At 34.7% G+C, this 27,260-nt stretch overlaps 2 protein-coding genes across 2 annotated transcripts in view; both read right to left on the reverse strand.

The window, feature by feature from the left end:
* Positions 1–2,271: 2,271 nt before the first annotated feature.
* On the reverse strand, positions 2,272–5,355 carry LOC133879098 (spindle and kinetochore-associated protein 1 homolog). Its single transcript, XM_062317643.1, has 6 exons — positions 5,257–5,355; positions 4,326–4,393; positions 3,612–3,717; positions 3,496–3,525; positions 2,916–3,029; positions 2,272–2,349 (listed from the first exon to the last, which is right to left on the reverse strand). The coding sequence occupies exons 1-6, from the start codon at positions 5,353–5,355 to the stop codon at positions 2,272–2,274; spliced, it is 495 nt and encodes a 164-aa protein (XP_062173627.1).
* LOC133878798 (disease resistance protein RGA2-like) overlaps positions 4,323–27,260 on the reverse strand; it is a 92,859-nt gene continuing 69,921 nt past the window's right edge. The window contains exons 2-3 of the mRNA XM_062317336.1: positions 6,719–6,886; positions 4,323–4,393 (exon numbers count right to left, since the gene is read on the reverse strand). Coding sequence (XP_062173320.1) covers positions 6,801–6,886 — 86 coding nt within the window. The 3' untranslated portion in view covers positions 4,323–4,393; positions 6,719–6,800. The remainder of the gene's footprint in view (positions 4,394–6,718; positions 6,887–27,260) is intronic.

Genomic DNA, 27,260 nt, shown 5'->3' on the forward strand with positions numbered 1-27,260 from the left:
AATACATTCTGAATTTTGATTCTAAACTTTTCATATGTTTATACAATAAACTAGTTTAGATGACTTTTGATAAAAATTACTTATTAAGTTAATATAACTACAAAAAAAAAAATTGTTTAGTGTTGCTTGTACAAAACAACGCTATTTAGCGCTGTTTGAATAGTAAACGACATTAAAAAAAATTTGAATTAGTGTCGTTTGAACAGTAAAAAAGTTTTTACTTTTCAAACGAGACTAAATTCAAATTTGTTAGTGTCATTACTGTTCAAACAACACTAAATAAAAATTGTAGTGTCGTTTGGAGCTTTAAACGATATTAAATGATAAAATTTACCCATATATATTTATTGGGTTGTTAAATATTAAAGAAGCTGCTGGACAACCAAAGGTACTGATCTTCCAAGTAGATCGACGAAGAGAAGGCCATCCACTCGTTCTTGACCAAAATTAATTCCTCATTTTTTTTTTCTTCTTTCATTTATATTATGTTATTGTTATGCTAGAACCATTGAATGTTTTAAGATTTATGTTGGCTAATTCAATGTTCAAAATAATTTGATTTTTAAGTCAAAATTTGTTAGGCAAAGTGCAATACCCAAACTTGAGCTTAGGAATAATTATCTAAACTCTTAGAAATTTTGGTATATTTTCATGAGCTCACAGGAGTCTAAACTCTATTTTACATTGATTGGATGAACTTTTGTCAATAGTTAATAGAAATTGTCACATCAACTCAAAAATATGGAAGTGGAATGAAGGTATAGTATGTAAGATTACCCAAAAAAAAAATAATAATAACTACTAAACTATGTTGCGACAATATAGTTTAAGGTGCAAAGTCCACCTGCCCCGAATAGTCTAGGATGCCGTCATCTGTAAATTGCCCGAATTTCAATAAAATTTTGACACCCTAATTGTAGGAAATCTTAATCCATCATGAATGACCTAAGTATATAGTTTACTATCAACATTGTTTTGATCCCATAAATTTTGGAAATTTTGCAAAATGAAATCAATCTCGGAATTATTAGGAAGCCTAGGTGGTTACTAAGATCAATCGTTTCTTTACTCTTTTTACTTGTATTTTTAAAGGAGAAAATATATTTTAGCCCCTTGAACTAACACCACATTTTTATTTTTGCTTCCAAATTTTTAAAAGTGACATTGAACTATTATTGCGTGTCAAATTAGACATTTTTGCATTTTTCTCCTCAAAATAGCCTTGAAGTTATTAAAAAATAAAAATAAAAATAGTGAGGTTGATATGAAAAGGGCTACACTTTAGCAAAAGTGTAGAATTTGACAAGCAAAAGTAGTTCATGAGGCCTTCAATGTAACTTTTTAAAGTTTGAAGGCAAATGAAAATATAGTGTTAGTTCATGGAGCTAAAATATATTTTTCCAATTTTTAAAATTTGCTTTGTCATCATTAAATAAATTCTTTTTTTTTTTTCGAAAGAAATTGCTCTGCATCTTCATTGATCAATAACCAAAAAACAAATTCATCCTCAAAATTAAGGATCTAGGAAACATACAGCCTCCTTAAGAACAATACTGGAAATACTTCGAAGAATATCCTCCAGCCAACGCATATCAGTTTTATTACAAGGAGCCTCTTTTGCTAAACAATGGACCGCAGAATTTGCATCTCTAGACATAAAGGAAAGAGTGCATGAACGAAGAAATTGTTTCTCCATATAAATGCTTTCCAAAAAATGACAGTCTAGAGAGATGAGGCAGGCCTGAATTAATCTCTAAAATAATTTGGGTTACATCTCCTTCAAATATGGCATCAAAGAATCCCACCTCCTTGATGAACTGGACAGCCCCCAAAGCAACCATAGTTTCCGCAGTTTTGGCGTCCACCCGTATGGGGTAAGCAAGACTTCGAGCTCCTAAAAAACATCACATGCAATCCTCAGCATTGATACCCACACCAATCCAGCCCTCCGTCATAAATGAATGGACTTTAAATAAGACCAAAAAATGTTTCCATAATCTATATAATCTATATATCCAAACAAGTTGATAGAACCATAATCTATATCATCTGAACCAGTTTTCCAGAAAACCTTCAAAATAGAATTTACAATCCTTACTGAGTTCAGCTTTGAAAAGACAATTTTACCCTCTTTAGTCTTTACTATACTCATAAACCTTGAAAGTAAGAACATATACTCTCATGCCAGGCGAGGGCTTACAATCTTCTTTGAAAGAAATACAGAAGAAGATTGTAAGCATGTAAACATGAGGTTCTATGGGAAGCAAGGTTTCATTGAGGCTTCAAAAGAATAATCACACGGTGATGCCCAATCCGAATCTCACTTAAGCGGCCAAGATTACGAAGGACCTGCAACACACCATGATACAGAGGGATGAGATTCTCTTTGCACAAACGGGCATGAAAGATGAAAGGCATCTATTTATATAGTTCAAGTCAAACATCAACATGCCAGTGTACAGAATGGAATTGTAGAAAATTGATATTGTAATCAAATTTTGTCTACAGAAAAAATAAATTAACAAGAGGATCTCAGTACAATCAAATAAGGTGTTCATCATGATGTCTAGTGTCATCATACAAATTATTACAGCATTTGCATAACCAGAAAGTAGTTTACAAAACAAAAGGAATCCAACTTTCATCATTTTGCATTATTTGTACTTCAAATTTTCATAAGGAATGTGATTCTTGGAGATGCAAAGATGCCTAACAGTTTTTGACAACCATCTTTAGGATCCTTTGGCCATGAAATGAAGTAAAAGTCTATATTAAAAACATTTACCCAACCCCAGGGTAGAGCATGAAGCATGTGTAGATGAGGGTGGGTATTCAGTTTATCCCACAGGCCATTTTACTTCCTTGACAATGCATGGTTTTGCTATTCTAAATGCCTGTAGAAGGGGAACACTCACGGTTAGTATTGCTTTTCCAGTATTGTCAAGCTTCAGTGCAGGTCCTTTTATGTCATTTTCAAGAAAAAAGTGTTTTCCCTTTACAGCTTCTGTCATTGCAATATCCCTTAGCTCCTGCATGTTTCAGCAATTCTGAAAATCAGTAGCATGAATCAAAGAATAATTCATGCTCAAAACATTAATAGATAATCTGCACTAACAAATATAAGCCAGTTGCCCCAGAAAGGAATACAGGTTCCCATCTTGGATTATAGTCTTGAGATTATGTTATATCAGCACCTCCTTCCTACACACTGCAGGGAAAGGTCAAGGTGTTGGATGCCAGGACGGGAGGCTACTACTCCTATTTTTTTTTAGGATATAATTCAGCAATAGCTTGCATAATATGGTGGTACCCCATCCCCATAACATAGACCCCCCCAACCTAGATGTGGGATTTGATCCCAGATCTCTACTTCAACCACCTAGAGACAATCAGCCAGTGCTATTTTAAACATAAGTTATCCTTAGCTAGGTAAAGCGGGTGCAGGGAAGCATTCATTCAGAGATAGAACTGTTAATTGAGGTTTAGTTCACATACCAGGGCTTTGTCCCAGAGATTTTCTGCCAGCTTCATGAAGAAAGAAAACCATAATTAGGACAGATTTAAGATTATACACATATGTCTGAGTATCAGAAACAAAGTGAAATAAGAACCTTCTTCTTTGGAGCAGTAATAAGATGAGCATTTGCTTCAGCATAAGTTGCCATGTCATTAATAGCTGCATTGACCTTCTCTAATGTCAGCCTTCCTCTAATGTATCTGCAGTTCGTGACACATAGAGCTAGAAATTTTATGGAAGGGGATATATCAGACATTCCCCACCCTCAAAACCACCCAGAAAAGAAAAAGAAATAGAAAAAGAAAGATTAAAAGGAGAGTAGGGACAGGAATTTTATATTGCATATGTAGAGGCTAAAGCTGTATTATCAGATTCCCGTTTATTAATTGACAATTGGCATGTCTGACGCCCAACTTGACAACCATGCCCAATAGTTGTAGACAAATTCAAAGAGTTCACCTCTATTTCTTAAAATATGTGCACATATAACTGAGGAAAGTATGATTATGATTGTCAGCAGTGTTTCAGCCTCCAAGGTTTTTCAGCATATGCACTAACTTAAAACATACATAAGCACATAGCTCAACATTGGTGGTTTCAAACATAGAAATGATGCACACATGCATTCCCAGATACAGTTGCAGTCCAGTGTCCAAATTTATAGGTGTGGTATTAGACAGCCGTAACAAACCATATGATGGAAGCAAACGGCTTTAAGTAATCTGTTACAATACATAAGCAGGAGGTGTAGCTGAAACTCGCACTCATATCAAATGTTGAACAATTACATAAGGAAATATGTACTTACGATGACAGAGAATCCAGCTCATTGGCAGTTATATACCACAGTGGTGGAGAGCCACGGCCCTTTTTCTCCTGGAATTGATAACATAACAAAATTAGAACATATGCTTGCAGTAATTTGCTCACACTGCAGCTACATATACCTTTAACAAAAACTGCCAAAAGACCTTCTGTTTATTGTTTTTTTTTTCTTTCATTTGATACCTCGACCCTTTTCTTAAGGTTCAGTGGAAGAGATTTATTTTGTATTATCATGATGATGCTGGTGGAGCAATAGTAGTATATAAGCAAGGGAGTCACTATTTAATGCATAAATCAAAAGAATTCATCTAAACCACCATAACCATAGACAACCCCAAATTTGATGGTGAAGAATCAAAACGTTTTTTTAATTACATCAACATTCTGAGTTTTTACATCAGACATCACATTTCCAGTGAACAACCAAGTTAAAGTTCCTTTAATATGTTAAGAGTGCTGCTATTGTGTATTCGTGTTCTTGCAATTACCCCAGAACATTACAATTTGTAGCTGTTATTGTTCAAGGAAATTCTCTTCCAAGAAAAAGGATAAACATTTCAAATACATATTTATGCAAGCTTTGCATCTTATATGCCCATTCATAAATTACAACATCAATTCCTTAATAACATTCATTTTTTAGGTGGTATGAAATTCTGAATTCTGAGCATCATTTGATACCGGGGAAAAAAAAGTAACGACATCATTAACACCTGAGCATGCCCCTTAAATCCTGGAAGTTGACAACCTTCATATGAGTGCTACTGAACGAAGTTATCTAGCCAACTTCTCACATCTGGGTGATTGGTTTACTCTTAAGTTATAGTAAAAATACCAACCCTCAAAGCAAGCCATTGTTCTATTATCTGAAATATCTTCCCCAACTACCTGTTTCTGACCCCAATTTGTATTACAGTAGACATTAGATTTTCAAGGAAACCAATCACATGAACCACGGAAACCAAATTTGACATATCCCAGCAAGTAGGCCCACAGTTATTGAAGATTGGCATATTGACTCAAGTACATCCAGAATAACACAGGATGAAAGAGAGACAGAGATCATGTTGCACACAATGCTGTTCCAACAAGAAATTAAGAAAAAAAAAACTCGAAGTGTTGCTATTGTAACAAAAACCATTGGTGGAACATAAAGCTATTACAAAATAGAGCAATAACTTGAATTTTATCATGATGTCCATCCTATTATGGTTTTATCAAGCTTTACCATCCATATTTTGTTTTGTTTTCATATGACAGAAAACTAGAATTTGAAACAGTGGATGACATTTTGACGTCTTGTATAAATTTGAACATCAGTAATTTTTTCATCCAAAAATGGTACAATCTTTGTTCTTCTTCTGTTTACAACCAACATCTGATTCCATTTTCACCTACAACACCACGGAAGTAGTTATTTAGTCATGAGTGTGCTTCCACACATCAATGATACCTCACTCTTACACTTTCTCTGAACCACTATTCAATTCCACCAAAAGCCTAAACTGAAACACCAGCAAATAAGACCCAGAGAAGACCCGCCGGCCTAAACTGGACTCCCTCCACATCATAAGAATGCATCTTTCCTGCGATCCCATCATAAGTCCGGAATAACACCAAAGAAATTGATCCCCCAATTTCAGCAAAGATGACACATTTTGTAGAAGTTTCAAATCACAACTGCAAGTATAAATGCTTTTAAGATTTCGAATTTGGTACTTTGAATGATAGGATGGGACCATGGGAGAGAAAGAAAGAACAAGGAAAACAAATATAAGACCTGCAAATGTTGCAAGCAGCACACTAAATCAGCCTGAGGTGACTTCAACATTAAATTCATAATACTACCCAGTTTAGCTGTCTGAGGTGACTTCAATGCTTCCCTAGCAACTTTCTATATTTCACTCTAACCAAACTGAACTCAAAGAATCCTTCTATCCAAGTACTTCAGATCCACTTACCAAACTACCACCACATCTTTTTATAGTCGTTTATAGATTCTCTCATGAATTACTGCCAATACTCTTCCTCCAGTACATGAATTCCTACATCACAGCTACTCAATCTAAAGAATACCAAACAACTACTTAAAGAAAGAAATGCTTAATCAATTAGTTCCTGATTGCCTCCACATGTTTTGATGATATGCTTTGTGCTTTTAAAACCTTCACCTAAACATAACGAATATAATTTCAAATTCAACCAAACATCTTCGCATTTGTTCAATTCTACTCTTAAAAGAAAGATTGTACTTTTATTTTTTTTCTTCTAAAAAATATCAAACTTCTAATATTTAAGTACCCACATCTTGCACAGTACAACTCACACACCATGGTGCAGGGGTGAGCAAAGATCTTAATGAGCGATTTGACTTACTATCTTTTGTTTGAGATGACAGTAGAGAGGTGATGGGAAGAGCAAGAATAGAAGCTAATTGTTTCTCCTGATATGTGAAGAATCATGAATTCAGCGCCCTGGATTTTTTGAATATGCTCCAAATCCTCTGTTTCTTCTTTGCTTGAGCTGGTTCTGCTACTTCTATACCTGGAATTTAACAACCAATAAATATTGAGCGAGAAAAATGAAGAAAATGATGGAGAAGAAGGTGGTTACTTAAATTTCCATGAAGGATTAGCATAAAATGATGAGTCTATATATACCTGAATCCGTATACTGTAATTCCAACTTTGGGATGTGAGCAATCTTGGGCCAATCCTCACCCGCTCCTCTCTCGCATCTTTGCAATAAGTTGGGAGAGTTTTTAATTTTCAGCCTCTGCAAAGAGGTTAGGCTACGCATTCCTTCGGGCAATGATGTTAAACTGGAGCATCCATCAATTTCAAGGAGTTGAAGTGATGTGCAGTTGCGGATCCATTCTGGTATAGCCGTCAAGTTTTCACAATCTGAAATACAGAGCTCTTGTAGAGTGGTCCCATGTTGAAGCCCCAACGGGAGAGAAACCAATTTCGGAAGACGTGAACAGTTCAAAGAGCGGAGGCTCTTAAGACCTTGCCATTGCATCTCATCCTCAACATTGGCTAGCTCAAGCTCAGGACAATCATCAAGATACAGGTATTGAAGGGCAGCGAGATGTTGTATACCTGGGAAGAGAGAATTTAATCTATTGCATGTCCGTATCATTAAATCCTCGAGAGAAGTGAGGTTCTTCAACCCCTCCTCTGGCAGCGTTTCTAGATCTTCAATGCAATTCAGACCTATAGACTTCAATTTTGAGAGAGGAGTGGATGAAGAGGAGGCTTTTGCTGTTGACGTTGGGCTTTGCGGTGCTCCCATATTCATCATCATTTGTTGCAGTGGCTTCAAGCTATTACCACATAGGCTCAAGTCTTCAAGATGCGGAAACGGTGGCATGGAAGTCAACATAGGGCAATCCATGATAACTAATCGTGAGAGACAAGGAGGAAAGGAAGGGAGTAAAGGATTCTCTGTATTTTCAATGGAATTATCACTATCACTATTGACCTCCGCAGAAGAATCCCTCCTCCTCCACCACCCCTTGAGATTAGGGCAATTTATGAGGTCGATCGTCTCGAGAGATGGGAAAAAAGAAGAAGAGAACTCATTGCTGTCACCACTGTCTGATATGTACTCCATAGCGTCCATATGGAAAAGATCAAGATCTTTGAGAGAAGGCAGTTGACTCAATGATGGTAGGTATTGGCATTTCGTACACCCATCTAATCGCAATGTAACAAGATTTGTGAGTGACAAAAGCCAACTTGGAAGCCTTGAACCCAAATTGTATGATAAACAAAGCGTTTCCAGATTTGGATGCGGTTGGAGGACTTCCAATAACATCTCATCATCAACATTAACGTCTGAAGCATTGACACCTCCTTCAGTACTCCAGGATAAAGACAAATCATGAAGATGTTGTTTCTCTTTTAAAATTGCTTCCTTACATTCTGACGCACCATCTTTTCCATGTCTCAGATTTTCAATATCTAAGTATCCTCTCAGGTTATTTAACCCACTGCTATGCTGAGAGAGAGGATCCTTGTGGACCACAAAGTTTGATAACGTCTGGAGATTAGTGAGTAGCCCCAATCCACGTGGCATATAAGTCAACCGATGACATCCATTTATCTCAAGATGCCTGAGATTGACTAATTCTTTCATGTCTCTAGGCAATTCTTCAAGCTCTAAACAATATGAGAGTTTTAGCGTGTGCAAATTCAGCAACCTGGACATAGAATTGGGTAGTTTCTTGAGATTCTTGTTCCAATTAAGATCAAGATATCTTAAATGCTTTAACTCACCAATAGAGTTTGGCAATTCTTCAAGATTTTCACAAAATTGGAGTTTTAGTGTCTGCAAATTCTGCAACCTGGTTATACATTTGGGTAGCTTCATGAGATTCTCGTTATCAGAAAGATCAAGATATCTTAAGTGCTTCAACTTCCCAATAGAGCTTGGCAAAAGTTCATGATTTCTCTTGTGGAGGTCCAGCACGCGCAAGAACTTGGAACTTGAAATAATTGCTTCACAATCTGAAATGTTGAAGACAGTGAAATAATCACAAAGAAATGTTCGTATCCTACTTGCTTTACACAATGAAGTTGTAATTGATGAACCAACAACTGATACATGACGAGTTTTCTCATGAAGGTTTCTCTTCTTATCATCTAATGTGGTGATCAACGATCCTGCCACAGATATGGCAAGATCATGCATGAGGTCATGCATTTTGCAATAAATTACGTCACCAAAGTCATCTGTTTTAGCTTCTTGAAAGAATGATCTCCATAGTAAATCCATAAAATACTCATTACCAACCTCTTCCAAGCATCGGTTCTGATCATCACATGACTTGACAAACCCTTGTGCCATCCAGAGCTGAATCAATATTGATTTATCAAACTGGTAATCTTTTGGAAACAAACTGCAATAAGCAAAGCAGTGCTTCAAATGTGAAGGAAGATAATTGTAACTCAGCTTCAGAGTTTGTACAATGTCATTTTCATTCTGAGGTATTTTTGAGAGTTCATTCTCCTTAAAAGACGACCACTCAGCTTCTAAACTTTTGAAGCGTAGTAAACTTCCAATTGTCCTTATGGCTAGCGGGACACCAGAGCACTTTTTTAGTATCTCCCTCCCAACTGCTGCGATGCTTGAAGTCTCCTCCGGCTCTTTTCCTTTCTCAAATGCCAGTTGCTTCAATAAACACCATGAGTCGTCTTCCTTTAAACCCCTTAAGGAATATGATTGAACTGTCCCGCTAATCCTTGCAACCTTTTCACTGCGTGTAGTCACTAATATTCTACTGCCGCTTGCACCACCCATCAGCACTTCTTTCAATTCAGACCATTTTCCATGATCCTCATTCCACACGTCATCCAACACGAGCAAGTATTTCTTTCCATCGATTTCTTCTTTAAGTTTACTTACCAACGTATTCATTTCAGCGGGTTGCGGTTTATTCTTTGTTGCAGCTTCTAAGATTTTTTCAACAATATTTTTAACGTGGAAGGGATCAGAGACACACACCCACATTTTGAGCTGAAAATGGTTTTGAATTTGGTCATCGTTGAAAATGAGTTGAGCGAGTGTAGTCTTTCCCAATCCACCGATGGCAACAATTGGAAGGATTGAAACATTGTCTTCAACGTTGGAGTCCAGTAGACGGTGGATAACAGCCTTCTTATCATCGTCTCGACCAATAACTGCTTCCGCACGTACAAAACAATGAGTGTTATCCCTACTTCCCCCGACTCGTGTCTCCACAGGGCGTACTTCCAAGTGGAACCCCTGCTTATCGTTGTTGATGGCGTCTAGCTTGTCTCTGATGGCCTTAATCTTATGGGCCATTTTAAGACGATAGACAAACTGGTTTGATTTGGAGAAGAAAATGCGTACCTGTTTGGCCTTCTTATGGTGAGTCAGTATTTCCCTTCGTAAAGCTTCAGTGGAAACAGCATCCAGCAAGTCATCCGCTTGATAAATGGCATCTTCTAACTTTTCGAGCCAATCTGTGACTTGATGGTTCCCAGCAGCCTGTTTTTCTTCCGCATCCAGAAGCACAGCTTTGATTGTTAAAACAGTGTTCTTCAGGCGTTGAAGCTCATCTTCGACGCCCCAGAGCAGTCCGATCTCATTGGCAGCCAAGGAGACGAAAGTCTCCATGATTCGCTCGGCAGTGCCGAAGAGAATTTGTTCGGCCATAGATCCTGATCCTGATCCTGATGCTGAGTGAAGGAATGCTCAAAACTCAAGCGCAGCGCTCTTGTCTCTGATTGAAGGGTAGAATAGAATGAACAAGTGTTTTGAGTAACCGAGAAATATTAGAAAGGAGTGGAAGGAAAGGTTTGGAATAACACTTTAGCAAGAGAGAGACACAGCAGCCACATACATAGCTGTGCTTGATAGAGAAATTAAAGAAGCTTTAAATTATTCTGATTCTTAATTAATTTAACAACACATGCACTGTGAAGGCCCAAACAACAAGATTCGTAGCAGTCTTCCCTTACTGTGAACCGTGTACTTTCCGTGCAAAAGCTAGAGAATCTAATTTAGTCTTTGTTTAATTTATACTTTATCAGTTCATGAAGCAAAGCACCATAATTAGGGATTTTACATGTATGAAATTTTTTTTCTTCATAAAGTTGAAAAAATTATTGGACAATTTTCATAAAATAATAAAAATTAAAACACAAAATAAAATCATAATAGATTGAAATTTGAAATTTATTTATGACTACTTTCTGAAAAATATCATAAAAAAAAAAAAAAAAAAAAAAAAAAAATCTTTTTCAGGCAAATAAATTTATGCTTCTATTTATTTTGTCTAATGAAGTTAAATCTTATTTTAATTTCCTTTGGTTAATAACTTAATAGACACCTATTGTATATTTTTCTATATGAATAATGTTGATTTTTTTTTTCTCTCTTTAACTATGCTTTTGAGTTTTTATATACATGAGACTGAAAAACTGAGCTGTGTTTCTTACGTCTTTTTTTTTTTTTTTTTAATATATATATTTCTTGTATATTTTATTTTTAAATTTACCTTATTTTTTAAATGTACACACTTTTTTTTTAAACTCACATTCGGTAGAATGTGTGACTCATACATGTAAAACTCATATCATATGCATAGGTTTCAAGTTAAATATAAATATGTGTACAAAATATGTAAAAAAAATCTATACAAATAACACATATCTAAACATAAATGACCGTGCATATCAGCTAGCAAATTACACTGAGAGATGATGATTTATCACTAAAAAAAGAAGCAGAGATATCAAAAATAGACATTGTGAACGAGTTGGCGTCTTTTAATTGGCACATAAAAGAGATTTTTAATCTCTATTGACTGCAATGAATTATCTATTATGGATAATGCCATTAATTATTGAAAATAAGTATCACGAAATTCAAAATCAAAAGTTGGCCTAAATCACTGACATCGATCCCCTTCGATTATAATTTATAAAGAACAATGACAGAAATGATGTGTGAACAAAAGAACAAAAAGTGAAGAAAAGAAGAAAAGGCTGAAAGATGTAAGTGCCGACAAGCATCAAGCGGCATGCATGCATAAATCATGCTATCCAATTCCAAACAAACGATTGCAGTCAATTGCCAAATAGGTGTCGAACGACTGGTTTGATCATTAAATTTAACTAGTTTTATAATAAATTTTCTTATATTTTTTTATACTAATTAAATACTTTTTTTTTTATTTATTCTTTTTCCTACTTTTTTAATTTTTTTTTGTCAGTTTTATCATTATATAATTTGTTGGTTTGGGTAGCTATTTAGGAAAAACATAAGAAGACTGGTGTTGATATTTTTTGTGACTTTTTTTAAATTGTTTTTATATTTAAGGAAATGAACCACTTATAGGGTATATGCTATAAGTCAACCGATGACATCCAACTATGTCAAGATGCTTGAGAATGACTAATTCTTTCATGTCTCTCGGCAATTCTTCAAGCTTTACAATTTAAGAGTTCTAGCGTCTGCAAATTCAGCAACCTGGACATAGAATTGGGTAGCTTCTTGAGATTCTTGTTCCAAGTAAGATCAAGATATCTTAAATGCTTTAACTCAACAATAGAGCTTGGCAATTCATCAAGATTCATACAAAATCGAAGTTTTAGTGTCTGCAAATTCTGCAACCTGATTATACAATTGGGTAACTTCTTGAGATTCTTGTTTTTAGAAAGATCAAGATATCTTAAATGCTTCAACTTTCCAATAGAGCTTGGCAGAAGTTCATGATTTCTCTCGTGGAGATCCAGCACGCGCAAGAACTTGGAACTTGAAAAGATTGATTCACAATCTAAAAAGTTGACGGAAGTTGGATTACACAGAAATGTCCGTATGCTACTTGCTTTACACAATGAAGTTGTAATTGATGAAGCATCGATATCGTATTAATCAACAACTGATACATGACAAGTTTTCTCATGAAGGTTTCTCTTCTTATCATCTAATGTAGTGAACAACGATCTTGTCACTGATATGGCAAGATCATGCATCAGGTCATGCATTTTGCATCTAACTACGTCACCAAAGTTATTCGTTCTAGCTTCTTGAAAGAATGATCTCCATAGTAAATCCATAAAATACTCATTACCAACATCTTCCAAGCATCAGTTTTGATCATCACATGACTTGACAAACCCTTGTGCCATCCAGAGCTGAATCAATCTTGATTTATCAAACCAGTGATCTTTCGGAAACAAACTACAATAAGTAAAGCAGTGCTTCGAATGTGAAGGAAGATGATTATAACTCAGCTTCAGAGTTGGTACAATGTCATTTTCATTCTTAGTTATTTTTTAGAGTTCATTCTGCTTAAAAGACGACCACTCTACTTCTGAATTTTTAAAGCTTAGCACACTTCCAATTGTCCTTATGGCCAGCGGGACACCAGAACACTTTTTTAGTATCTCCCTCCCAACTGCTGCGATGCTTGAATTGTCCTCCGACTCTTTTCCTTTCTCAAATGCCAGTTGCTTCAATAAAGACCATAACGCGTCTTCCTTTAAACCTTTTAAGAAATATGGTTCAACTGTCCCGCTAATCCTTGCAACCTTTTCACTGCATGTAGTCACTATCATTCTACTGCCGCTTGCACCACCCGTCAGCACTTCTTTCAATTCAGACCAATTTTCACGATCCTCATTCCACACGTCATCCAACACGAGCAAGTATTTCTTTCCATCGATTTTTTCTTTAAGTTTACCTACCAACATATTCATTTCAGCGGGTTATGGTTTATTCTTTGTTGCATCTTTTAAGATTTTTTCAACAATATTTTTAACGTGGAAGGGATCAGAGACACACACCCACATTTGGAGCTCAAAATGGTTTTGGATTTGGTCATCGTTGAAAATGAGTTGAGTAAGAGTAGTCTTTCCTAATCCACCGATGGCAACAATTGGAAGGATTGAAACATTGTCTTCAACGCTGGAGTCCAACAGGCGGTGGATAGCAGCCTTTTTATCATCGTCTCAACCAATAATTGCTTCCGCACGTACAAAAGAATGAGTGTTACCCCTGTTTCCACCGACACTTGTCTCCACAGGGCGTACCTCCAAGTGCAATTTGTCCCTCTCGGCGTAGATGAAATCTACCCTCTCTCTCATGGCCTTAATCTTACGGGCCATTTTAAGACGATAGAAAAGCTGGTTTGATTTAGAAAAGAAAATGCTTACCTGTTTGGCCGTCTTATCACGGGTCAGTATTTCCTTCTGTAGAGTGTCAGTGGAAACATCATCCAGCAAGTCATCCACATCATACATGGCATCTTCTAGCCTTCCGAGCCAATCTCTGACTTGATGGTTCCCAGCAGCGTTTTTCTCCTCTGCATTGAGAAGCACAGCTTGGATTTTTGAAACGGTGTCGGTCAAGCTTTGAAGCTCATCTTCGAGACGCCAAAGCAATGCGATCTCATTGGCAACCAGTGAGCCCAAAGTCTCAATGATTTGCTGGGCAGGGCCGAGGAGAAGTTGTTCGGCCATAGATCCTGATGGTGAGTAGGGGTGGGTATCGGGTAAATCGGTGTCGGAAATGACATTTCCGATTTTCGACCCATCCTTGTCGGTAAAACTGGGTAATTACCCGACTTCATTCTGGCAAGGAATAATTTCGAAAAAAAATAGGATAATTCGAAGAAAAAAAAACAGAAAAATCGGTATGATCGGTCGGATAAATCGAAAATTCAACCATAAATTTCAACAAGAATCACAACATTACAGCCTAAAAATTCAAGAACAAAGTTGAACAAACGTTACAAACCAGTGATTTAGTGAAACCACAAATACAATAACCCATAACTCTCAAACTCAACAATAATCAAACCCAGGTACCAAATCAATAAGATTGGCTATTTGGCTCGTGGTCCTCGCGAATCACGATCTTCTTGTTCATGAATCATGATCTTCTTAGTTCTTGGTTTCTTGCTACATAGACGGGACAATGGTTCAGTGGAGGCTTGTGAAGCGCGAGCACTGAGCAGCAGGTATTGGGGAGGGAGGGAGATCAGCGATCGTGATTTGCGAGAGACTGAGAGAATCAGAGAATGTGTTTTTTCAGGGAGGTGGCAGAAGGAGAAGCTGAAGGGTTGAGAGAATATGAGATGATTAGGGTTTTCCAAAATATGAATATATACTCTTTGCAAAACGATGTCGTGTTGGGTTAGGGTAATGGGAATGGACTGGGGTCTGGGTAGTGGGTAAAAGTGTAAAACAACTATTACTTATATATATATATATGGTCTGGGTAGTGGGTAAAAGTGAAACAACTATTATATATACATATATGTGTGTGTGTGTATGTGTGTGTGTGTGTATGTATGTGTGTGTGTGGTCTGGGTAGTGGGAATAAATTCAGAATATGCAGTAAACGTTCAGAACTCCTTGGAAAAGAATCATTTCTTGCGCAGCCACGCGATACTGTACCTAACGTTTACCGTATATTCAGAATATAGCAGAATTTTTTTTTTTTACTTATATGTATATGGTCGGGTCGGTCGGTAACCGACGGTAAAAAAAATTTACCGATTTCCGACCGACATTTTATATTTCGTTTGTTTTGGCGTAAAATGATTTCTGGAAAAATGATTTCGGCATTTTTCGGTATTTGGTTTGGGCGAAAATAATGGTTAATGAAAATCATTTTTAGTTTGACTGTAAAAGCTTCTTTAATTTTCGAAAAATGATTTACGATTTTTAAAACCGTAGATCGTTTTCCGAAATTAAGCTCTTCGTCCTTACACGTATGATTGATATCCGATCGTCAGAATTTAGCAATTGTCGGCCGTCGGAATCCAGTCGGCCCCAGAGTCCGACAACCAATCCGACAACATCCAATCGCCGGAAACCTGCCGGCTCCGAAATCAGGCCACCGAAATTTTGTTGGTGTCAGGATCCGGCGGCCGAAATTCTGCCGGAGCCGAAACCCGGCATCGGCAGCCCAAATTCCTGTCGGAATATTGCCGGATTCCGGCCAAGTCGGCCGGATCTGGACGGATCCGGCTATTGATCCAGCCGGATCTGGCCAAAACGGCCGAGATCCAGCCAGATCTGGATGGATCCGGCCGGATCCGGAAGATTTCAGCCTGAATCCGGCCATTTTGGCCGGATCCGCTCAAACTTTCTCGCCGGAATCCGGCAACGGCGACCGGACGTTGCCGAATTCCAGCGACAATTGCCAAACTCTTATTTTTGCATTTCGTAATTTTTTTGTGCGAACCAAACACCGAAAAATATTTTCGAGAAAATCATTTTTCCTTAGAATGATTTCGTCGAAATCATTTTACGTCAAATCAAACGGAGTATTAATCGAAAATAATTTTTAATCCGATTTTCGATTTTTTCTTTTTTTCGATAGGCAGTAGGCGGTTCGGTAGCGGTCGGCGAATTTACGATAATCGGTAATTGAATAATTTGCCCACCCCTAACAGTGAGGGAAGGAATGCTCAAAACTGAAGGATAGAAAGAAGTGTTTTGACTTTTGAGTAACTGAGAAATATTAAAAAAATGGGAATGGAGCAATTATTGTTAAGACAATTATTGTTACCAGCTACTTTTTAACATTGATATGACAACACATGTTTGGAGCAATTGTTTATTTATTTATTTATGGGTAAATAAATGGGAATGGCTTTTTAGAAAAAGATATGACAAAACGTGGAATTACTGACTCAACTGTTTGTTTACAACATATATCAGTGCATTAAATTTTACATTGAGAGTAAAAAGATACGTATAGCATTACAATAACGGATACAAATTATTGAGAAAGCTTTAATCGAGTTGGCTGTGCCAATAATGTTGTAAGCACGATGAATCACGCTCTTGTGAATTTTGGTTTTTAATTTGAAGGAATGTTTTGATGTAATATAAAATTAAAAATAATTCTAAAAAATTCTAAAAAATTTTGTTTTTAGAATTGTTTGTTAATTGTTTATTATTTATTTTTATTTTTATTATTATTTTTTGAATAATATCGTAAACATATACACAAACACAAACATTTTTTTTCTTTGAAAAGAAAAATATTAAGAAATCAAATAAAATAAAACTTGCGATATAATTATAAAATAAATAATTATAAAAAAATATTAATACGATATAAAGTTATAATATTTTAAAACTTGATTGTTTATAAAAAAAAGTTGAAGAGGGAGAATATTCTTACTCTTACTAAACAAGTCCTTCATGATTCACTTGTCCTGCAAACTGCTGCTTTCGTTTCTTTAGGGCCTGTTTGGCAATTAGAAAAAAAAAATTTCTCTCTTTACTTATTTAAAAAATAATCAAACTTCAAAACATTTTAGTTTTATATCAAATCAATAATTTTTTTATTATTATTTAAATAAAAAAAAAATTCATTACAATACAAATTTTTTTACTTTTTATAAAAAAAAATTTTATTTTATATCACATTTATTACTTCTAACTCTTACTATTGATTTTTCTTTTCTATCCAAACAAGGCCTTAAACTTAAAAATAAAAAAAAATAAAAAAAAATAGTTATGTTTGACAAAATTTGGAACAATTATTGTTGGGAATGAGTGGAAACGAAAATCTTACGGTGGTTTACGAGACTAAGTGGTATTCACGTGAATAAAGGTGTTGATGATTATTATAATTTTTTTATAGATAAATAAAGGTGTTGACGATTAGATTACTTTTTTTCTCTTTCTCTTCACCTGATGCTCTGTCTTTTGTTTTCAAATTTATTGTATTATGTTTGTAGCACTACTCTGATCAAAAACAACAAATTCTGCACTACTGTCTCAACTTTATTGGAAGATTGATTTTTTTCCCCAATTTAAGAGTGGTAGAGTTTTTAAATTTGTTACTTTTGATATTAATAACGATTACACATCTCCGCTGATAGCTCAATTGATTAAAAATTAGGCTTTATAAAATAGAGGTCACTAATTCAAATTATTCATCTCTTTTTAATGCGAATAATAAAGAGATTACACTTATATCACAATAGGTGACCCAGCAGTTACTTTTTAGATAAATGTTTGAAATAAAATATAAGGTTAAATATGTTTTTGTCTCTAGTGGTTTAACTTTGTTATTTTTTGTCCATGCGGTTAATTTTGTATTCTATATGGTACCTTAATTTTAGTTAAAAGGCGAAAATGATATTTCTGTTCAAATTTGTGTTCAAAAATTAACAGTAGATCACATTAGTGCCACTAAACACTCTTAAAAAGTTAACATCCGTTTCAAATGCCACATAAGTTTACTCTCTCACGCCACATCAGTGCCATGTTAGACGATTGGCTGCCACAAATATTTTTTTTATATTTATTGAAAAGCTTTAAAAAATTAAAAATTAAAAAAAAAAATTAAAAACATTGTAGGCAGCGAAATGAACTGAAAATAAGTTCAACAAATTCTGAAAATAAGTTCAACAAATATCATAACTAATATCACAATAGAATTTTTCAGTCTAGTGTGATACGAAATGAACAACAAATTCTGCACTAGTGTCTTAATATCAAAATAAGTTGATACAAATTGATCATATATTTAAATGAACATTATAGGCTTAATTTTACTGGAAGATTCATTCTTTTTTTCCCCAATTTGAGAGTGGTAAATTTTTTAATTTTTTTTTCTTTTGTTTGACATAAGAATTTTTTTTTTTGTGTCAATTTAAAAATGATATGGCTTTTAAAATCACTATTGAAATTGTGATTGATTACTATTGAATTTTAATAAAGTGATAATTTTAAAAGCCACATCATTCTTGGAGGAACACAAGAATGACAAAAGCATGACTCATAGCATTACTCGTGAATCAAACGCTAAAGAAAATGCAAGAGAAATCGAATAGTAGAAATATAGACCGAAGGTGTCTCACTCACATTTGTATAACTGTCTGCCCCAAACCTCTTCGCCCTAAAAAACACAAAGGGGCAAAATTTGGCACCAATTTTTCACAATGTAAAATATTAGTAAACGTGATTTACAACACTTTAATGAAAGGGTGACACTTATCTGCATTCAAAGAGAAATGATTGATTGTATAACTCTTGTCCAATTTTGCATTCGTGACATTTTTTTTTCCATTTTTTTTTTCAAAAAATGATGAAACTACTATGGGAAAAAATGCTAGGTAATTTTCTTGAAAATAAAAAAATAAAAAATATATATATAAAAAAAAAAATTGTCTTCTTAAAAATAATTTAGAGTTATTTTTATCTTTTTTCTAGTATTTGGGAGAGACATTGAAATTTTTTTAATGTTTTAAGAAAACATTATCACAATTGGCAGCTTGGGAAGACGCTGACAATGGATGATAGTTTGAAGAAAAATTGTGTATTTTTTTATGAATAAAAAGAGCCGTTCATGGAGTTGTTTTGCCTAAAGGAAAAAATGTGAGGAAGTTCCTATTTTAAAAATTAATAATAATAAAATAAAATAAAATTTGACACTCAATTTTTTATTTTTTATTTTTTTATTTTTTTAAATATTGAATTTGTTTAGAAAGTAACGATGAAGTCATTATAAATCTGTAATCTGTCAACTATTACATGGACACTGGAACCATTGCAAATGGGGAAATTTTGCTGTACAACGCACTCTTATGATAGATGTTTATGTGTTTGAAACCATTTTCCCTTTATATTCCTCTCATGGCAGATCATATGAACATAATCTTCTAATCACTTTGTTGTACTAATTAAGTTAGATTTGGCAGCATTATTTGAGGAAAAAAATAATCCAAAAGTATTCTTGTCTTAATCATAGGTATGGTTAACAATTTAAAGGTTACCCTTAAACAAACCCATAAAACTTACACCTAAAAACAAAAAGTGGAAATTTAAGAGGTCTTCAGGAAGAGCAGAGTACAAATAATTATCAATTAATTGTTACTTAAAGAATGAGCAGTGAATTATTTGGTAAAAAACTTTTTTGGTGCATTCCAAAATCTTAACAAGCCACACGATCGATTTAACTAATTATGATGACAAATATTTTATAAAAAGTGCATTCCAAAGCTTATTAAACTTCTTGGGGTAATTACCTTTTCCCCCATGAACTACCAAAAAATGCGCGATGCCCCCATGAACTACCAACTCGACCAAAATAGAGCATTCAACTACCAAAGATAACCATTTTCCCCCCTTCCGTCAGTCACACGCCGTTTTACCCTCATTTTCTTTCTCTTTTTCCCCTATGAACTACCACCATCTTCCTCTTTTTCCCCATGAACTACCATCATCTTCCAACATGCCCCCATATAAAACGACACATGACCCGTTGACCGTTTGTTTTAACCCCTTTGACTGACGGAAGGGAGGAAAATGGTTGTCTTTGGTAGTTGAATACTCTATTTTGGTCGAGTTGGTAGTTCATGGGAGCATTGCGCATTTTTTGGTAGTTCATGGGGAAAAAAGGTAATTACCCCAAACTTCTTTTACAAAATGCTGGCAAATCTGAAGTTGTAATCCTCATGAGCATTAAAATATAGCATAATTTGGGATTCGAAATTGGAGGAAAAATTCACTGAACTAGATACTATGACATATAAAATACTTCATCCTCAGTCTCATCTCCAATAATTAGTAAAAAAAAGTTAATAAATACAGGTCTTGAGGCCAACAAAATACTGAACAACATATTGATTATGCATTGGAATCTCTGTATTTGATAAAGCTCATATTCATTTTCAAGAACCCAACCAAGCATTAGGCCAATGGGTTAGGTATTTCGGTTATGTGGGTTCACTAGCCCGTAAAACTAACAAAAATGCATTGTTTTAAAAATGTTTAAAAAAACAATAATGTTTTATGAATGCATTCATGCATTTGGTGGATGACCATTTAGTTATAGCTCTTGAAATTCTAAACATTCATGTCACCTTTAAGAATTCCTACAATCACTACAAAAAATGTGGCATTTAGCCACGTGGCTGGCCACGTTGTCAACCACCACGTCGCCACACATCAGCGACGTGGCTACTGACCACGTGGCCGCATGCAACCACGTGTCAGTTAGTAGGTGGTTGCATGGGGCCACGTGGCCCCTATGGCCACGTCGTCAGTAGCCATGTGGCGAAAATAGCCACAATTTTTTTTTTTTTTTAAAAAAAAAAAAAAAAAAAAAAAAAAAAAAACATAAATCCTAAAGCCTAAACCCTACACCTAAAATCCTAAAATCTAAACCGTAAACCATAAACCCAAAAACCCTAAACACTAAACCCTAAAACCCTAAACCCTAAACCCTAGAATCTAAAATCCTAAACCCTAAACCCTATAACATAAACCCTAAACCCCAAAAACTAATCTATCAACAATTACAACAATTTACATTTTCATAAAATATAAACAATATAATTACAACAATTCAAAATCAAATCAACAGTTTCAACAAATTTACATGAAATAAACGTCATAGCTATTAACAAAACAGAATTAGAAAACATCTACGTAAAACATCAACAAAAAACGTCATACTTCTTCAATTTGCCGTATTAGGTGACTGCTACACAACGGGCAGCTATTGTCCAAAGGGCGAGTGCGATGGCTGCTCGAGGGGCGACCGCTGCCCAACGGGTGTCACAATACCTACAAATAAAAAAAACATTAATAAAATAAGCTATATGCATATCAAGTCCAAAGCATTGACCAAAGAGAGTTTACACAAACGTAATCATAACTACAGAACCACTAGACGAAGGCATCCCCAAAAGCAGTGTCTTATCGCCGTTTGGCGCTAGGGACTGTGGAGTAACCTATGTCGCGGGACATACTACTGAGGCAAGCATAGACTCAATCTCGCTCAACCATAACTCCAAGGCCCGATTTGTTGCCTTTTGAACCTCTAACTCAATCTCCATCGATGCCATCCTTTCTTCCTATGTGGACGAACTCTGCCTTTGCCTAGACAATTGTGTCTGTGAAAGGGTGTAGTATGAATGTGTCATCCCCTGTACAGGCAAAACATTCGGCCCAACTTGCCGAACCCTCCCCGTATACTTTGGTTTGCCAATCGCTGGTTCATACACGTCATTTGGTGCCCATCGCATTGTGCCTTCAATCACGCTATGTGTAGTTGCAGGGTCATTTGCTATAAGCAGTGTCATCCTCTCCTGTATGTTGTAGTAAATGTTAGCGCGCCTAATAGATGTTTGTGGTAAATTATAATTTATAATTTACCACATACAAAACTTATAAATATTAAACAATGTGATCAATAGCATACACATAACTCCCTCGTACGCTCGATTGGGTAACTCCCATCCCTCCTTGTATGCGTCATGAAAAATGCTTTTGCTTGAGTCAGAGCAATGCCAGATGTGCTTGCCTGTTGAGATCAAAAAAAAAATAAAACATAAACATAAACACTTGTTTTAAAGTACAGTTAGATACAAAAAATATTATATATATATATATATACCTCATCGTGTGTGAACCTGGCATAGTTTTTTGATCCTAAGCAGTGGAGAGTGTCTTTCAGCTCTCGCATTTGCTTCATTCATTCAACATTCTCCTACACAATGAACATTTTGAGATATCTAATTATTGACACAATTACATTAAATATTTAATTAATTAAACAATGATTGAAAATACACATAATAATAAAATTCAAGTAATGACCTACATACCTTATTTTTCTTGATACACCATGCTCACAACAGATGCTGCACATCTGCGATGTTTTATTGTGCGAGATAGTTTGCATCCACTCCTGCATGGATGCTTGATGACGTATCACCTTGTTGAATTTCAAGCATGTCTTTTAATTTATGCTTCCATTGCCTATGCTTACGTCCCATATCTTGGAATGCATCATGTTGTGCCTTTTCTAGATCTATAGTTTCTGGGAGATAGAACTCCACATGCACAATTTAACAATTAAGTTGATAAATTCACCAAAAACATAATTCGAAAAAAAATTAAATCCACCCGGACGTGAATTTAAACATCTATTTTAAATATACCATCAATGCCGCCCACATGTCCAGCTTTATCCGCTTATCTACCTTCAACCATTGGTCTCGCATATGTACATAGTTCTCACTCCTTACTATCTTGCCTATATGCCGCCTAAATTGGTTTGTGCTACATCCTACTGGTTGTATCGCAGCATTGTACTCCAGTACAATCTTTTTCCTCACCGGAAGCATCCAATTGTTTCTCGGGTCCAAAATCACCTGGAAGTACATGCTCCCATCCGGATTATAAGCTAACCATAGAAAATGAAATGCTTAACTCATTAAAAAAATAACAATGAAAAATGTACATTGTTATTTAAAAGAATATATTAACTACAAAGCGCATATATATATATATATATATATATATATATATATATATATATATATATATATATATATATATATATATATATATACTTACCAGTTAACCGCATCTGGTATGTCCTCAGGGGCTCCGTCGCAAGGTCATCTATATTGGGAGATTAATTTTTTTTTTTCCCCCAATTTGAAAGGGGTAGAATTTTTAATTTTTTTTCTTCTTTTGTTTGACATAAGAAATATTTAATTTCATTATTTTTCGTATTTTTTGTTTATCTTTATATAAGTGATGTGCAAATTTATATTATGTGGTTTCCAAATTCAATAATAAATTTGCAAAAAAACAACAAGAACATGACACCAAACACAGATTCAATGGCTCTACAATATTTTGCTTTTTTTTTTAAAAAAAAAAAAGAAAAAAGAAAAATCAAACAATTACAACATTTATTTAATGTATGAAATGGCTAGATTAATTGTAGGCTTGTCAATTCGGGTTGACGGGTTGGGTTCATGTCAACCCGATTGACACGATTACACAATTGGATCCAACATTAATCCAACCTGATTATTAACCGGGTTAAATCTTTAAACCTGAACACGACCCGATTGCCAACCGAGTTACCCGAACACGACCCGTGTAACCCGTTTACACACAATTCTACTGAAACACACAATCAAAAGATTCAAAACCCTATGGTGGAAGAACCCAAAAAAACCCATCTCTCACCATTAAAATTAACTTTAGAGATCAGAAAAACCAACAGAAAATTTAATTACGGGTGCCAACCAGAAAATTGAATTTGACATTAATAAGAAAATTCAAGTGGGTTTCAAATCCTAAAACAGAGTATCTCACTTGATCTCCTCAACTCCGGTCAACCAGTACCGATCATCGTTGCTTTCCATCTTTTCCTCCTTCTGGAGATCATACACCACAAGGCTCGAATAATTATCAACACGAGGACTCCCATTTGTGAGCAACAGCCTCCCTTGCTTCGTCGTCACTGTCACCGTCATGAATCTTCTGTTCCTTTTCAATATCGCTCCCTTCCATCTCGTCCATAGCCAGGCCTCGGCACAACCACGAGAGCTGATGACTCCTCTGGGCGAATCCACGTACGGATGTATTTGGCTAAGCACATCTTCGTCGGCCTGATCGCCACCAGAAGCCTTGGATGTATTTGGCGTGAAAGAAGGATTGAAGGAGGCGTGAAATTGAAAACTGAAAACTGAAAAAGAAATGTGATGCAGCTAGGTTTGTTGCGATTTTTTTTTTTTTCTTAAGTAAACGGGTTATAATTGTGTTAGCGGGTCAACCTGCAGGTTGACCCGCCAGACATTGTAATAATCGTGTCATAATCGGGTTGACCCAATTATGACCCGAACCCGATTACTCCAAACTCAAACCCTGTATTTTTGTGTCGGGTTCATGAGTCGTGTAAAAAATTATCAACCATAATTAATTGAATAGCTTGTGAACAAATTTGAATTCGTTGAAAATAAATAAACAGAGTTTAAACAGAATATCTAGTTTGATAATAAGCTCATACTTAATTCATGTTAAAAAGAAAAAAAATTAAACAAACCAAACTTAATTATTTTATACTCAACTCACTTGATCACAGCCCTAACCCTAAATAATTCGAAGGGGCAAAATTTAACGCAAATTTTTTAGAATGTAATTTATGACACTTTAACAAAGGGGTTAACACTTATCGGTATTAAAAGCCAAAGGAATCCCTGATACAACAACATGTGACACAACAGTTATTAAAAAAAAAAAAAAATCATTAATCCTTTGATACAACAATGCCACCAGCAACACTGACCCAAATTGCGCTCATGATTTACCAGCTGCATTGAATTTTCAAAAGAGTACCCACAGTGGATTGAATTCAAAAGAGACAGCAGCCCATTTTCATACTATCGATGAATAGTTTATTAGAAAACTTTATGAAAGTTTTGTTTGTTGATTATATATACTGCAAAACTTTTGTGCTGTCCAACGGCCGAAGCATGTGGATGCCTCTAAAGTTTGGCCTTGTTTGGCCAGTAGCACAAAAAATTTTACCTTTATTTTCATATTTTTTTAAAAAATAATTAATATCAAAACATTTTAATTTTTTTTTATTTTTTATATCACATTAATAATTTTTTATTACTTTCTAAATAAAAAAATTCACTACAATACAATTTTTTATTTTTTTTTTCTATACAAATTTATTTTACTTTATATCACATCTATCACTTTTTACTAATTCAAAAATTTATTCTCCACTATTCTATTATGTTTCCTCACTTGTCAAACATACCCTTTATCCTCAACATAGAAATTTCCATCCCTTTTCTTATGAAATTTAAATTGTGATCAGACAAATTCCGAACAGAGAAGGAGGTGATTTTTATCCGCTTTGTTTTTGCTTCATTAATCATAGAGTTTGGCTTCATATTTTTTTTCAAACGAATCTTTTTCTGAAATTTTAAAAAGCATATATTTTATGTTTTTAAATCGCAATTTCTACAAAATCATGATATCAAACGTCTTTCCAATCCCAAGGTAAAGGAAAAGGAAGGTTCTGTAAATGGACCAAATCGAGCATCCAACGCTTTAATTTATAAAATAGTTGATAATTCAATTTTCTTTCTTTGTTAAATTGTATAGGTTTCATAAAAAAATTGGTTAACATTCACTGAAGCCTTGCTTCACTCCCATCATCCACAGGGAGTAGGATCTTTTCAATTTCAAATGAAATGAATATTATTTATTTTATGGTCAGGATTTAAAGTTGATGCATCTAATGGTGTACATGATTTCACATTATTTAAATTTTTAAAAGACGTGTCAACATTAACTTTATATACACAATTAGATGCATCAATTTTAAATCTTGACTTTTAATTTGAAACGAATTTTGTTAACTTGGTGAATGAAAAATGGGTTCAGAAAATGATTTGTAATTATAGTTTACCACAAGGATCTTCCATTAACTTTTTGTACAACAAGGAGTGATTCGCAATTTAAGCCAACCACAAAGACCAATGGTATAATTATCCTAATTATAGTTTACCACAAGGATCCTCGATAAACTTTTTATACCACTGTAAGTGATTCGTAATTTAAGCCAACTACAAAGACCAATGGTACAATAATCCCCAAATATAACTCCAAACTGAAACATGCAAAAAAAAAAAAAATTATATTTTGCTTGATGAAGACATAAATTTCTTACAAATCGATTTGCAGAAAATTTCCTTTAAGCATGTGAGAATCACATTTTTTTTTTTTTATTAATGCTATTAAAAAAACATGTGAGAAGCATATCCTGTTAAAACAACATGTGATTCTCACGTGTCAAGGGACACATGTCACTTTTACATGTGGGTCATATGATATTTCCTACAAACCAACTTGTAGGAAATTTCTGTCCTAAACTAGCCGTACATTGGCTTCATATACCGGAGATGAATCCCTCCCTTTTCCCTTACAATACGTTATATTTTTTTAACTGTCCTTTTTTATCAAATGTTTTTATTTATTTATTTTTTTTATACAGACATTTTTCTTACGGTCATATTTTATAATAGTCATTTTATTAAAACGATCATTTTTCTAACGTAATAATTTTTTAAATGGTCATTAAAGTTCACTACTATTCTGCATCTTGCTATATAAAGAATTGCAAACCTTGAACTGTTTATATTGTAGTGACCAAATTTGATTAAAATTAATATTATCAATGAAATTGAAAAAACTTGTAAATACCAATACGGGTTTTTTCTTTTTGTGAAAAAGTAAAAAAATTACTATTAATTAATTATAATCACAAGCAATTGTAAAACAAAAAAAAAAGAGAGAGAGAGAGAGAAAGAAAGAGAGATACTCAAAAGAAATATTAAAAAAAATGTATACGTAAATAGTGCATTTAGAGTTACACGATTCACAAATTCAAGAAAAAACTATTTTATATTTTTAATCGATAATGAGATGAAAGGCTGTTTTACAATTTTGGTAAGCTATTCCAACTAAAAGTAAACGATATATAATTTATTGGAAATGCTCTAACCCTTTAATATGACAACTAGGGGTGGGCAAAAACTGTGCAAAACCGCAACGCCACACATGAACCGCACTGCCCCACCCCGCCC

Source organism: Alnus glutinosa, chromosome 10, assembly GCF_958979055.1.
Source record: "Alnus glutinosa chromosome 10, dhAlnGlut1.1, whole genome shotgun sequence".
NCBI lineage: Eukaryota > Viridiplantae > Streptophyta > Magnoliopsida > Fagales > Betulaceae > Alnus > Alnus glutinosa.